The following is a 15,827-nucleotide window of genomic DNA, read 5'->3' as shown; positions in this document are numbered from 1 at the left end:
GTTTTGGCCTGAGGAGTTAGAAGAATGGAGTTCCTGTTACCTGAGATGGGGAAGACTACAGGAGGATCTGGTTTTGAGGGGGATACCAGGAGCCCAATTTGGGATATGGAGTTAAGAGAAGATAGGGTCAGAATATAAATTTGGCAGTTATCAGCAGGATGATCATATTGAGAGCCATGAGAATGGATAAGATTACCTGGAAAATGAATGTAGATAAAATAGAGAAGAGAGTTCAAGAATTGAGCCCAAAAGTAAGCCAATATTTAAAGGTTAGGAAGATGAGTATTAATAGAAAGCACTAAAGTAGGAGAAAACAAGGTAAGTGTCGTGTCTTAGAAGCCAAGAAAAAGTATTTCACAAAGCGAGAAGGATTTACTGTGTCAGATACCGAAGATAGTTCTTGTGAAAGGAAGATGGAAAAGTGACCATTGGGCTTATCAGCATGGTGATAAACTAGAAAAGAGCAGAGAAGTGGTGGGTATTAAAACCTAACTGGAGGCCAGGTGTGGTGGCTCACGCCTGTAATCCTAGCACTCTGGGAGGCCAAGGTGGGAGGATCACTGAAGTTCAGGAGTTCAAGACCAGCCTGAGTAAGAGTGAGACCCTGTCTCTACTGAAAATAGAAAGAAATTAGCTGGAAAACTAAAAATATATAGAAAAAATTATCTGGGCATCTTGGCACAAGACTGTAGTGCCAGCTACTTGGGAGGCTGAGGGAGAAGGATTGTTTGAGCTTAGGAGTTTGAGGTTGCTGTGAGCTAGCCTGATGCCACGGCACTCTAGCCCAGGCAACAGAGCAAGACTCTGTCTCAAGAAAACAAACAAAACAAAACACCTATCTGGAATGGAAGTAGAAGAATTAGAGATATTTTTCAAAGAATTTTCTATAAAAACGAGAGAAGTGGAACAGTAGCTAGAGAGGGTAGAAATGTTGAGTTTTTTGTTTTTTAGATAAGAGAAAAAAACTACACGCTGTTATGGTGATACTGAAGTAGGAGAAATTGATAATTATGAATGAATGAGGATAATTGCTAAAGTATGGAATTTAGTGCATAGGAGACTTAACCTTGTATGCCAGAGTAGATAGTTAATCCATAGTAACAGAAGGTAAAATAAAATATATGGGCAAAAATCCAGGTAAGATGTAGAATGTATTTGTAGAAGCTTGTGAAATTCTCTTCTAATTGCTTCAGTTTTTCTAGTGAAAACATAGGCAAGATCATCAGCTGAGTGACAATGGGTTAGAGGGTTGCTGGTTTGAAGAAAGAGGAGTAAGTATGAAATAGTGACCTAGGAGGATGAAGGAAGGAATGTACTAAGGAAACAAACTATTATTGTTAGGAAGCATTAAGAGCCCTACTCAATTTAGTGATTGTTCTTTAAATAAACATCATGGTTTTGTTTTTCTTTAGTCATATTAACCAGCGTAGGTATAGACAGAGAGTTGATTTAGAGGAGTGGTTTTTCCAGGCAAGTATAATACTAAGGGGGAGAGGGGTTAGGGGTGATAAGAGCAAGGGAGGGTATATAATGATTGGAAATTAAACTTTGTCAAGAGTGAAGAGAGAACATCAAGATAAAGGGGCAGTGAAAAGTTGGTAGGATCACTGTATTATCACAATGAAAAGGAGGATTGTTGGGATTAGGTTACTTTATAAAGTGAGTATACTGGAAAGTAAAGGAGATGGTGACCAAAGAGTTGGTTATTTGAAATGAGATTCTCCTATTTGGGGACATTTATTTTTTTTTACTTTTCGTTATTAAAAACAATGCTAATGGTTAGCATCTTTGTACATAACAAGTTTTTTGGCACCTATTATTACTTCCATAGCCAGTTGTAAAAAGTAGAATTATTGAGTTATAGGATATTAGCATTTTTAAGATTTTTGATGTATAGCACATAAATTTCCTGAAGAATGTTTACAGGGTGTATTTTTCTTGGCAGCAAATTTCCATTTCACTAATATTTTGCCAACACTAAGTGTTTCATTCTTGCTTTCACTCTTAGTCTCTCATTTTTTCTTTTCTAATTTGGTGGGTCAAAAAGTCTCTTTTTTAAAAGGTATAAAACAATATGTTTTTATATAGCCATATTTATTGATCTTTCTGTTTATGGTTTTCACTTTATAAAGTTTTGAAAACATTATTCCACACTTTGGGAGGCTAAGGCAGAAGGATTGCTTGAGATCAGGAATTCCAGACCATCCTGAATAAGAGTGAAACCCCATCTGTACAAAAAATAGAAAAATTAGCCGGGTGTGGTTGCACGTGCCTATAGTCCCAGCTACTCGGGAGGGTGAGGCAGGAGGATCGCTTGAGCCCAGGAGTTTGAGGTTGCAGTGAGTATGATAACACACCTCTGTGTTCTTGCCAAGGCAACAGAACGAGACTCTGTTTCAAACAAAGGAAACAGTATTGTAGAAAATGTGAAGAAGATATTCAAAATTAGGAAGAAATCAGTCAAGTGGTAGATTTTAGTTATTAACTTTCCTATATGTCAGCAATAAACAGTTCAGAAATATCTTGGGGGGAAAAGTTCCATTTAAAATAAAAGTAAAACTATATAACTATATAAGAATAACTTAAATGAAAAACAGGATGGAACCTAACAAATACTTTAAAACCTTATGCAGAGACATTTTAAAAAGATGACTAAAGAGAGAAACAAAAATAGCTTCATATTATATAAAGATATAAATTTTCCAACATAACAACATATTAACAAATCTAGTCAAATTTAATTCCTTGTAAAATTCCAGAGTGATAAAAAAATCTAAAGAATAATTCTAAAAGGTAGACAAAAATAATGAAATAATTTTAATGCCTAACTTCAAAAATATTGTGAGTAATGAATGTTATTAACTGAGTATTTGGTATACATTAGGTGTTATGCTTTCTCATTTAATTTTTCCAATTTCCTTATAGGTTTTATTACTCTAGTTTTCTAGATGAGAAAATGGATTTTCTGAGATGTTGAAAGACATGTACTGATGTTAATTGTAGGATTTAAATCTAAATCTATTTAACTTCAAAACCCAGTCTTTTAACTACTTTAGTATACTGGTTGGGGTTTGAGGAGGATACACAAAACCATATACTGATGGGGGAAATTAGCTCTACTGGATATTAAAAGAGATTGCAAATCTATAATTAGAAAAATACTGTGATATTAGTTCAAACAAAAATATAGTAGTAATACTTGAAGCTTAAAGACAATTCTGAAATGGTCTGTATTAACCCCAAATGTCTATTATATTTATCAATTCATGATAAAGTAGATGTCACACAAATGAGGAAGCAATGTTTTATTGAAAAAGTGGAGTTAAAACATTTGGTTAGGTGTTTAGGGAAGAAAATCAATTTAGATTTTTATTTCTAACAAAATTGATTTCAGAAGATTTAAAGGGGACCAGGCATTGTCACTAACACCTATAATCCTAGCACTTAGGGAGGCTGAGGCTGGGGCATCCCTTGAGGCCAGGAGTTTGAGACCAGTCTGGGCAACATAGTGAGACCTTGTTTCTACAAAAAATAGAAAAATTAGCTGGGCATGGTGGCGGCTGCTTGGCGTCCCCAGCTGCTTGGGACACTGAGGCAGAAGGATTGCAGGAGCCCAGGAGTTTGAGGTTGCAGTGAGCAATGAATGATGATACCACTGCACTCCAGCTCAGGCAACAGAGCGAGACCCTGTCTCAAATTAATTAACAAATAAACAAACAAATTAATTAATTAAAGGGTGTGGGGGAAGGAAATTCAGGTGAATATTTTTAATTCTAACTTTTATTATTTTAGTATCATTTCTGTTGTAAGTAACTTTATTTACTCAGTTGTCTAGTTGAAACTAGTTTATCCTAAAAAAGATTTTGAATCTTTTGTTGATGTAATATGATTGAGAACATTTTGGGGATTCCATTTGTTTCTTTGGCTTTCTATACTACAGCAGCATTTAATAATTGCTTGTTTGTGTAGTCCTGTGGTCCCCAATCCCCTGCTGCCAACTGCTACTGGTTCATGGCCTGTTAGGAACTGAGTGCACAGCAGGAGGTAAGGGGGGTGGAGCAAGGGAAGCTTCATCTGTATTTACAACCACTTCCCATCACTTGCATCACCGCCTGAGCTCTGCATCCTGTCAGATTAGCAGTGGCATTAGATTCTCATAGGAGCCCAAACCCTACTGTAAACTGAGCTTGAAAGGGATCTAGGTTGCCCAATCCTTATGAGAATCTAATGCCTGATGATCTGAGATGGAGCTGAGGTGATGATGCTAGCAATAGGGAGTGGCTGCAAATACAGATTATCATTAGCAGAGAGGTTTGACTGCACAATAAATGTAATGTGCTTGAATCATCCTGAAACCATCCCCACTGCCCCACCCCACCTACCCCTGGTCCGTGGAAAAAATGTCTTCCATGAAACCAGTTCCTGGTGCCAAAAAGTTTGGGGACCGCTGGTGTGGACCATCTATGCTGCACATAGTAAGAGTAGCCAAGCAATTAAACATTTTTTGCTTCTCTGACTATTATTTTGTAGTCTGAGATTACGTTTAATGTCCATTAAAATCCATAATGTCTATTAAAATCATCTAAATGTTTTAGTGAATAGAACAAGAAAACTTAATTTGCAAAGCATCTTTGTAATAACTCTAAGATTTGTTCTAGTTTGTCAGCTACTTAGTAAGATACAGTTATTCATAGAGTCTCTCATTTCTCTGAACTGAGATTTTGTATGTCATATAATATAAACTATATTTAAGTCTTTCCTGGCAAAATAATAGATTGAATTGATAGAAGAATTTTCTGAGGAAGATGTTTTTTGCAGAAATTTAGAGGAAAGTAGGGTTGGAAGAAGGCTGGATTGAGCTCTGGAACAAATTGACATAAAAAGGTAAATGGAGGCTTGAAATTTGAGTGATTGCAAAATGAAGTGGACATTTAGGGGATTCGAAAATGAAGGAATAATTTATGTATGGGGTTAATAAGATTATTTTTCAGAAAAATCACAGAGTGATTTAGATTTAATACTTGACAGTAATTTGACATGTTTTGGGAGTCTGGCATTGAACAATTATGTGACTTTTTTTTTTGTAACACCTGGTTTTACTTTTTGAACTATGAGAAAATGCTAGTAATTGGAGCTTTTAATTTTCTTAAGTAGAAAACAATTCATGATAAATTCTTTCATATTTTCAGAATTTTGTTGAGAAATTTTACAACTTGTCATCTAAAACATAAATGAAGATTCGTCTAGACTATTTGTCCTATGAACATGCATTTTTTGGATTTCCTATTTCTTCATTCAACTGACATTTGAATACTAATCATGTAGATAGGCTGTATAGGAGATAGGCAAGTTAGACTCTTTTCTATCTAATGGAGATATTAAAACACAAAATATGATGTGTCATAGTAAGTATAAAAAAGAAAGGAGTTATTTCTATATATACTTAAATTTAGTCACAGCTGGAATGGTAAATGTGATCATTTCCTTTACCATGTATTTCCTACTCTGAACCTTTCACATTTGATAATGTAACCATTCCTTAGACCCTTTTCTATGTATGTATTTAAGATAGAGTCTTGCTCTGTTGTCAGGCTAGAGTGCCATGGTGTCAGCCTAGCTCACAGCAACCTCAAAATCCTGGGCTCAAGTGATCCTCCTGCCTCTGCTCCCCAAGTAGCTGGTGCTACAGGTGCTTGCCACCACTCCCGGCTAATTTTTGTTTCTATTTTTAGTTCGGCTTATTTTTCTATTCCTAGAGATGGTGGTTTGTGGGGTGCTCTCACTCATGCTCAGGCTGGTCTTGAGTTCCTGCCCTTAAGCAGTCCTCTTCTCCTGCCTGGGCCTCTCAGAGTGCTAGGATTACAGGCATGAGCCACCACGCCTGGCTGTGATCTAAGAATCTTTTTTCCTTTCAAGAGTGCTTGCAAAAAACCCTTTTTTTTTTTTTTTTTTTTTTTTTGGCAGAGGTTACGCACAGAGAACAGACTTCTAAAGCAACGCATTGAAACATTAGAAAAAGTAAGTAAATGACTACTTTTGCAAGCTTCTTTGAATGTGTAGTATTTTTTCTGTATATTTTAAATAAATCCTCAAAAAATCTGGCACATGTCTTTCCTAAATTGTGGTATTGACTGCTTAGCTTGTCTTGCTTACTGTTTAACCAAAATAACTTGTTAATAAAAATTGATCAGTACTAGTCCTTGAACTTTCATGTTAAAGTTTTAACTGAGGTTATTATTAGAGTAACATTTCGATGCCATTTGTTTTCTTTACATAAAATCTCTAAAAAGTATGTTCTTTTAGAATCTAATTGTTAATCCATTCTGATACAGCATTTTAAAGATGAATTTCACATGTTGCCCTGACTTCTTAGCATGTTGAACATGGCACTGATTCCTTTAAGTCCAACTTTAAGTTTAGTCAAAGTGACTACTTCCTTATATAAAAGTCACTCTCATATTGATTTTAACACAGAAGAATTGTGCATAAACTTTTGGTTTTGAGAATTATTTTGATATCTACTTGTTACCTCTTCTTCTCTGTTTCATGTATAATATGGAAATTATATTGCAAATATGGAAATTTTGCATTAATTTTTATATTGTGCTTTTGATGTAATTATCTTTTATAATTATTTTCTCATGCTATAAAAATGAATTAAGTAGTAAAAGTACAGTTTAAAAGTTTTGCTTTTCAGATCTAGGCTTTGTAGTTTTAAAAAAAGGATTTGGGTTTATAAAAAGAAAAACATCTGAATTTACAAAGTCTTTTGGAGCCTTTTTTTTTTAAACCAGAGGTGAGAGTAAGTAGATTAAAAGTCCCCCTCATGATATTACCAAGTATCTTGAAATCTTCCCTGAATATCTATAAATATTCAAGAAAGAATAAATGGAACTATGGACAGTTTGCAGTATTTGTCTTTTGTTTAAAAAGTATTGATGATTTCATATTAAACAGAAGTGCACAAGGACAGGGGATGTTTATGACATTTCTGTCTTGTATAATAAATGCAGATACTTTATACAAAGTCAATAATAGCTTCTTTGTATTTCCCACATCATGTTAGAGTTGTTATGAGGATAATTTTATTTTTTTGGTGACTCCACAAGGAGTTTGAATTTATTTTTAAGTCGTTTTAATTATATACTTTTTTTTCACTAAGTACCTACTTAACAGTAAAATATACATGATCTTAGGTGGTTTTATAATCTTTGGAGTGAAACATTTTCACAGAAAAAGCATTCTTATTTATTTGAATCTTCAGAATGATAAAGATGCTGTAAGAAAGTGTTAAATTTGGATTTTGCATTCTAGAAAAGTACCTTTTTTTTTTTACTGACTTAGATGGCCTAGATGTGTCACTTAGCATTCTGTAAATACTTATGTATGAATTGGATTCTGTAATCACAAAGTTTACTTACTCAGTTATTGCTAGAATTTATTAAGTTGAGCCCATTATCATGTGTTATATTTTTCTTGCTTTGTTTCCTTAGACGTTGCTGTTGCACAAATTGCTATCATCCTTTTTAAGTGGAATTGCTTACTCAAATTCCTTCTCCCTTTCATATAAGTGGAAGTAGTTTGACAATATGGTTAAGTCTAAAAATAGAGATGTAAAGATATGCTTTCAGAAGAAGATACTTGTTTGTCCAAGTAATGAAAAACACTTGGAATTTGTGTTTGGTCTCTTTTAAAGCACATATATTTCTGCAGTCTATCCTTGTTTTGATTTATTTTCTTAAGGTTTAAGAATAAAAACACATTCAGTAAAAAAAATGTTTTAAAATTTAAATTTCCATTTTAATTAGCAATGAAAAGTAGGTGGAATTTGGGTATGTTTGTTTCTTCTTATTCCTAATTTTATCACTTTTATTTCTTTCTTATATTTCTATCTGAATTTTTCCTTTTGTAGGAAAGTGCTTCCTTGGCAGATAGATTGATACAGGTATAGTTTTGGGTTTTTGTTTTTTTTTTTAGCATTTTCTCTAACTTTACTTCTAAGGAAAGTCATAAACTTAGAAATCCATGTTTTAATGCATGCAACTTTACATGCATTTTCCTAGAAATAATTTTTGGGTGATATATGCGGGTGTAAACTTAATTTTTGATAACAGTGTATTATCTTGGTTTATTGAAATATATGCCTTTTGCACGTTTTAAAGCTAACCTTATTTTTTTTAATATTTATTTAAAAATGGCAATCAGTGGATTCTTTGAAATTAACCACTACTCATTGATAATTTTAGTCCTGCATGTGCAACTCAGTAAATTGCATGAATTAAATTTTTATTGACTGAAAGAAGAATTGTTCTTAAGATTGTCAGATGAATTTTTCATTTAGTTTCCCCAAATTTGCTAGAGCCAATAACAAGCTGCTAGCTAATGATTACCCAGGCTGTTCTATTCTCTGAGGTGATTTTTTTAAACATGTCAAAATAAATAACTAAGCCTCACAAAGGCAGTCTTTCTTGAATCTATCCTAAATTGCTTTACACACAAAAAAATTATGTCCTAAGGGACAAGTGACAAGAGCCCAGGAGGCTGAGGAAAACTACCTCATAAAACGGGAGTTGGCCACCATCAAACAGCAGAGTGATGAGGCCAGTGCTAAGCTGGAGCAAGCTGAAAATACCATCAGGAAGCTCCAGCACCAACAACAATGGGTAAGGAGTCTGGTAGTGCTTTTTTTCATCTTTCTCATCTCCCCTTCCTTTAAACCATTTTTTTAAAGCACAACTTCTGTGCTCTTGTTTTAAATAATTTGGTTTTTTACTTTAATGAACTCTTAACTTATTCCATTTTATGTTCTGTAATACTTAAGGGTCTTATTGCAGCCTAAAGACTCCTTGTTCTAACTTTTTTTTTCTGTCTACACAGTTTTGCTAGAAATAGGTAATATTTTCTTTCCTTGCATTATGTTCTAAGTCATAGAAAACAAGCAATGTATATGAGACTTGCTTTTTAGGTTCTAGAAATCTATTTTCATAACAGATATCATTTTGCCAAGGGTAACTTTTAAATCCTAGCTTAGGCTAGTTTTTGTTCCTCTTACAAATGAAACAATACCCAGCCTGCAGAATATATGTAATCATCTCATTTATAAAGCTTTGATAATGTGGCAATTTGTATCTTATGAAATACTGTAGCTTAGACTTTCTACATCAAGAGCTTGAATTATGACTTAAGATGTATTCCTACCTTTTTTCAAAAGGAGGGACATTATCAAGATAAAAATTAGCCCTTTAAAAATTATATTAACTAATCTAGGGCACTAAACAGCTGCTGATTATAAAGCCAGCCTCAGGTATCTTTTGCAACTTAGACATCATTTTCTATTGGCAAATTCAAGCTAGGGTGATATTACTCAGAAATATGAGGGTAAAAGACAAGCCAACATTGTATCTTTGAAAAGATATTATTTCTTCTTTCAGTTTTCTGTTCTCAAATAAGAGCTGGATTTTAATAAGAATAGGTAGAAAAAATTGTGTCATACCTAGAACTCCATACAAGTCTGGAAGGCAAATAAATGATTACAAAGTTGGACATTACTTTTATTCAGTAAAATTAAAAAACAGTATCATCATCTGGGTATAAAAATCAAAAACTAAAAGAAGCCGGGCGCTGTGGCTCACGCCTGTAATCCTAGCTCTTGGGAGGCCGAGGCGGGCGGATTGCTCAAGGTCAGGAGTTCAAAACCAGCCTGAGCAAGAGCGAGACCCCGTCTCTACTATAAACAGAAAGAAATTAATTGGCCAACTGATATATATATATAAAAAATTAGCCGGGCATAGTGGCACATGCCTATAGTCCCAGCTACTCGGGAGGCTGAGGCAGAAGGATCACTCGAGCCCAGGAGTTTGAGGTTGCTGTGAGCTAGGCTGACGCCACGGCACTCACTCTAGCCTGGACAACAAAGTGAGACTCTGTCTCAAAAAAAAAAAAAAAGAAAACTAAAAGAAAAAGAAAAAACAGACAATTGAAAGAGCCATAAACATTTGTTTTTTTCTATTATATTATTGAAGATGGTTAAGAAAAATGAATAGTAAAGTGATAAAATAATACTAAAAAGATGGGAACTCAAGTATGTCACTCTATTTTTTTATGAAATGTCAATAATATCCAAGCATAAAAACAGAAAAAAACCAGAATTATGGAGTCATTTTTGTTTTGTTTTTTTTTATTTTTTCCCAGTAAAATAAGCCACCTAAATTTTTGAATTAAGCTAAAATGAGTTAGTACAGTGTGACTTTTTTTAAAAAAGGAAAGACAGTAACTACGTTTGCATTTAACATAGCTACAGCCATAATACATTAGAATCATGCATTAAGGTTTTTGCATTGTTTTCCAAATACTGAGACCTAGGAGTATCAAAAGGATAGAATGTTGGTTTATAATGAAAAAGTTAACTGGGCAAGCCAAAACATTCAGAATTAACTGAGTGAACATATTACTGGTAGAAAGTGAATATCTATTATTGAATGTTTTTATTACATCAGTCTTTCAGTATAACTGTATGAATTCTTCAGAACTTTCAGAATAAGGGCTTTAAATTTGTATCCCAGTAGGAGGTATTGAATTACCAATATAACCATTCACCACCGCCACTCTACTGCCAAATAGGGGCATTTTATGTAATATAAATAGCTTTAGATTTCATTTGTAAGAACTAGATTCTAGTCCTGTTTTGCTATGTGATTTGTATACTTGAACACAGTTTTGTTTTTTTTTCCTAAAATGATGAAATAGGGCTAGACCAGGGGTGGGGAACCTGTAGCCTTAAGGCCACATGCAGCCTTCTAGGTCAGTAAGTGTTGCCTTTTGACTAAATCCGAATTTTACAAAACAAATCCTTTTATTTTTATTAATACATTTTTGTTTGTCTTGTATATTTTAATTTTATTTTTAAAATAACAAAGAATAAAATAAATTTCAGCAAAATAATCCTCCTAGATTGACTGGCAGAATTAGAACATTAGGAAGACATAAGGGCTAAACTGACAACTGCTATGTTCATGATTGAGTTTTAACTTACCCTGCCTGACTGACTGGCACCACTACCACATGAGGAAAGAGTTTATGGAGATTCAGTACAACAGTCTATTATCAGCTTTTGACAGTGATACACTGTGTTTCTGTTTGGAGTGGAATTTGTGAATAGTTGGGTAGCTCGACAGTATTTTTTAATTGTGTCTGCTAACAGCCCATTATGTCAAAGACGACCAAGAGAATGCCGAAGGAAGAATTTTTTAATGAGGATTGGGAATTGCAATATAATCTTATTTCTGCTAAAGATAAGATGATTTACTTGCTTTGTGATACTGCAGTATCAACATTAAAGAAATTCATCAGCATTGTAACACTCATAGGGACTATGAATATTTTAGAGGGAGAGGTGCAAATTTATTTATTGCAGAAATTAAAAGATGGAAAGCAAAAGCAAAGACAATTCTTTCAAGCAGCAATAAGACCTTGAAATAATGCCCCTGCAGCAACTTATGAAGTAGCTTATATACTCAGGGGAAAAAGGGAAGCTATTAGTGATGTAGAAATTGTGAAAGAATTCATTGTTGAAGTTGTAGGATGCTTAGACACCAATAATCTTTCAAAGTACAAACAACTATCTCTTTCAAGGAGAGCCATAACTGATCAGCAGCATGAATTAGCCTTCAACTTAACAGAACAACTTCATGCAATACTTCAAAGAGAAAATATATATTTTTCAATTGCTTTGGATGAATCAACTGATAATTCTGAGTCGGTACAGGTTTTATACTTCATTCGGGTCATAACAGAAGATTTTCTTTGCTATGAAGAGTTACTTGCTTTGGGCACTCTTGCAAACAGAACAGGGGAATAGATATCTTCAATAGCTTTCAAGATAAATGTCATGAAGATGGACTGAATTTCATAAATTTAGTGAGTGTATGTACAGATGGTGCACCTTCCATGACAGGAAAACATGAAGGGTTTATTGCACAGATAAAAAAAGTATTAACAGATCCAGATGCTCTCATTTCTTTTCATTGTATCTTGTATCAGGAAAATCTCTATGCTAAAGCTACTATTTTATTTTTTTATTTATTTTTTTATTTTGGCATATTAAGGGGGTACAGATTTTAAGGTTTCAATAAATGGCCATTCTGCCCCTCCACCCACAAGTCTGAGTCTCCAGCATGACCATCCCCCAGATGGTGCACATCTCACTCATTATATATGTATATACCCGCCCCCCTCCCCCCTTCCACCTGCCCAATATCCTATTACTGTAGTACCTATGTGACCACTTAGGTGCTGCTCTGTTAATACCAATTTGCTGGTGAGTATATGTGGTGCTTATTTTTCCATTCTTTGGAAACTTCACTTAGTAGTATGGGTTCCAGCTCTAACCAGGAAAATATAGGATGTGCTATATCACCGTTGTTTCTTAGAGCTGAATAGTACTCCATGGTATACATATACCACATTTTATTAATCCATTCTTGGATTGATGGGCACTTGGGCTGTTTCCACAGCTTTGCAATTATGAATTGTGCTGCTATAAACATTCGAGTGCAGGTGTCTTTTTTGTAGAGTGTCATTGGATCTTTTGGGTAGATGCCCAGCAATGGGATTGCTGGATCAAATGGTAGATTCACTTGTATCGCTTTAAGGTAACTTCATATTGCTTTCCACAGAGGTTGAACTAGTTTGCAGTCCCACCAGCAGTGTAGGAGTGTTCCTCTCTCTCCGCAACCACGCCAGCATTTATTGTTTGGAGACTTTTTGATAAAGGCCATTCTCACTGGAGTTAAGTGATATCTCATTGTGGTTTTGATTTGCATTTCCCTGATGATTAGAGATGTTGAGCATTTTTTCATATGTTTGTTGGCCATTCTTCTGTCGTCTTTAGAAAAGTTTCTGTTCAAGTCCTTTGCTCACTTTTTAATAGGGTTATTTGATTTTTTCTTGCTGATTTTCGTGAGTTCTGAGTATATTCTAGTTATCAGCGCCTTATCAGATGCGTAGGATGCAAAAATTTTCTCCCATTCTGTAGGTTGTCTGTTTACTTTCATGACTATTTCTTTGGCTGTGCAGAAGCTTTTTAGTTTGATCATGTCCCATTTATTTATTTTTGTTGCTGCTGTGATTGCCTTTGGGGACTTCTTCATAAACTCTTTGCCTAGGCTGATGTCTAGGAGAGTGTTTCCAACATTTTCCTCTAGAATTCTAATAGTTTCATACCTTAGGTTTAAGTCTGTTATCCAGCGTGAGTTGGTTTTTGTGAGAGGTGAAAGGTGTGGGTCCTGCTTTACTCTTCTACAAGTGGTTATCCAGTTTTACCAGCACCATTTATTGAAAAGGGATTCTTTTCCCCAGCATATGTTTTTGTCTGCTTTGTCAAAGATTAGATGGCTATATGAGGATGGTTTTATATCAGGATTCTCACATCTGTTCCACTGGTCAGTATTCCTATTTTTGTGCCAATACCATATTGATTTCATTACTACAGCTTTGTAGTATAGTTTGATATCTGGCATATTAATGCCTCCCATTTTTTTTTTGTTGCCTAGAATTGATAAAACTACTATTTTAAGTGACACTTTGCAACAAGTTATAAGTATTGTTAACTATATTCAAGCAAATGCAACACAGCATTGTCAGTTTCATAACATGTTAGAATTGAATGATGAGGTATTCAGCGTGGATTTGCCCTATCGTTCTAAAGTGCGTTATTGGCTGTCACAGGGACTGGCATTAGCCAAAATTTTATCTCTTCTGAGAACAGATATTAAATTTTATGAAGAACAGAATCAACAATATGAATTATTGAAAGACGATTTCTGTAGTAATGCAGCATTTGTATGTGATATCCTGTCAAATCAAAATGATTTGAATATTTTTTTGCAAGGTAAAACTAAATCTATATATAATATGTGGCAAAAAATCCAGGCATTTCAAAAACCATATTTTTTCAAAACACTTCTTCAAAAGGAAATGTCGGATGTACATTTTCCCTAGTTAGCAAAGGTCATTGATGAACAGGATGATATATGCAAATCATTTGTAGAATGAATAGCTGTTACAGGCCTGTTAATTGGAGAACACAGTGAAAGGGTCACTGACTTTGAGAATCATGACATCATATTCAAATTAACATTTCAGCTTCACCTAGTTTATATCACCAAGGCACCTAAAGAACTATAGATGGAATTGATTGAGTCATTGATGCTAAGAAAGATCCAATTGAAATATGGAAAAATGCAGTAGAATACCCATGTCTCTGGCAACATGATGGAAAAGTGTTTTCTTGCTTTTCAGCCACTTACTGCTGGGACTGTACATTGTCCTACCTAATGCACATCAAGATGCCCTTAGGGGTCACGATCAACTGAAATGCAGACCTCTATGCTGCAACCAAATAGCCAAATGCTTTCTAGCAAAAAGCAGATACAACAAAGTCATTAAAAGGTTAATTCACTTTAAAATTAACAAGTAGTTTTCATTTTTTGACATTATTAAGTACATAGTAGTTAGAGCTTTACAAAATAACGTATATTTTTAAGTATATCTAATTGAAGTTTCTTGAATGCAGCCCTATTTGATTACAGCCTTCCAACACAAAAATGTTCCCCACCTCTGGGCCAGACCATCTCAGGTCTCTCTTTCATTTTTTAAGTGAACTTTATTAAGGTATAATTTACATGTAATAAAATTCATCAAATTTAAGTATGTAGTGTGATGTGTTTGAAATGTATATGATTGTGAACCACCAATGCAATAGAAACAGAATATTTCCAGCAAATTTCCCTTGTGTCCCTTTGCCGGTGCATCCTTACCGCTGCCAACCCCAGCAACCCATCTGCTTTCTGTCACTATAGTTTTGCCTTTTCTAAAATTTCATATAAATGGAATTGTAAGATATGAAACTTTTGTGTCTGGCTTCTTTCACTTAGCATATCCATTCTCTTTTTTTTCCTTTGATGGTTTTTAAAAAAGTTTTATTTTTAATTGACTCATAATAATTGCACATATTTATGGGATATAATGTGATGTTTCGATACATGTATACATGTGAATCAACTCAAGGTGATTAGCATACCTGTCACCTCAAACATTTATTATTTCTTTGTGGTAAGAACATTTAAAATCCTCTCTTCTGGCTTTTTTCAAATATACAATACATTGTTGTTAATTATATTCACCCTACCGTGCAATAGAATGCCAGAATTTATTCCTCTTAAGTGTAACTTTGTACCCATTGACCAGTCTCTTCTCTTTCCCCCCTACCCCCATCGCCTGACCTCTAGTAACCACCCTTCTACTCTCTGCTTCTGTGAGATCAGCTTTTTTAGATTCCACATGTGAGTGTGATCATGTTTATCTTTCTGTGTCTGGCTTAATTTCACTTAACAGAATGTCCTCCAGGTTCATCCATGTTGTTGCAAATGATACGTTTTTATTCTTTTTTTATGGCCAAATAGTATCCATTGTGTATACTATACTGTGTTTTCTTTATCCATTCATCCATTAATGTACACTTAAGTTGATTCATATCTTGGCTCTTGTGAATAGTGCTGCAGTAAACACGGGAATGCAGATATCTCTTCGACATACTGATTTAATTTCTTTGGGATATATATACCTGGTAGTATGATTGCTGGATGTGGTGATTTTTTATTTTATTGTGGTAAAACATACACAACACAAAATTTACCATTTAAAGGTATAGTTCAGTAGCATTAAGTATGTTTACAATGTTGTGCAACCATCACTATTATCCACTTCTAGAACTTTTTCATCATCCCAAACAGAAACTTTATACCCACTAAATAATAATCTTCTTTTTT

At 34.4% G+C, this 15,827-nt stretch overlaps 1 protein-coding gene across 6 annotated transcripts in view; it reads left to right on the top strand.

Moving 5' to 3' along the window:
• EVI5 (ecotropic viral integration site 5) overlaps positions 1-15,827 on the top strand; it is a 203,528-nt gene that overhangs the window by 78,944 nt on the left and 108,757 nt on the right. For 3 of the 6 annotated variants that reach the window (XM_075999852.1, XM_012790914.2, XM_012790917.3), the window contains 3 exons: positions 5,965-6,018; positions 7,913-7,945; positions 8,517-8,663. The exons of 1 other annotated variant lie outside the window; for it this stretch is intronic. In XM_075999852.1, coding sequence (XP_075855967.1) covers positions 5,965-6,018; positions 7,913-7,945; positions 8,517-8,663 — 234 coding nt within the window. The remainder of the gene's footprint in view (positions 1-5,964; positions 6,019-7,912; positions 7,946-8,516; positions 8,664-15,827) is intronic. 2 more of the 6 variants (XM_012790918.2, XM_012790919.2) reach the window with 2 other exon arrangements.

This window comes from Microcebus murinus, chromosome 2 (genome assembly GCF_040939455.1).
Source record: "Microcebus murinus isolate Inina chromosome 2, M.murinus_Inina_mat1.0, whole genome shotgun sequence".
In the NCBI taxonomy this organism is placed as follows: domain Eukaryota; kingdom Metazoa; phylum Chordata; class Mammalia; order Primates; family Cheirogaleidae; genus Microcebus; species Microcebus murinus.
This window is presented reverse-complemented; position numbering and strand designations above follow the sequence as displayed.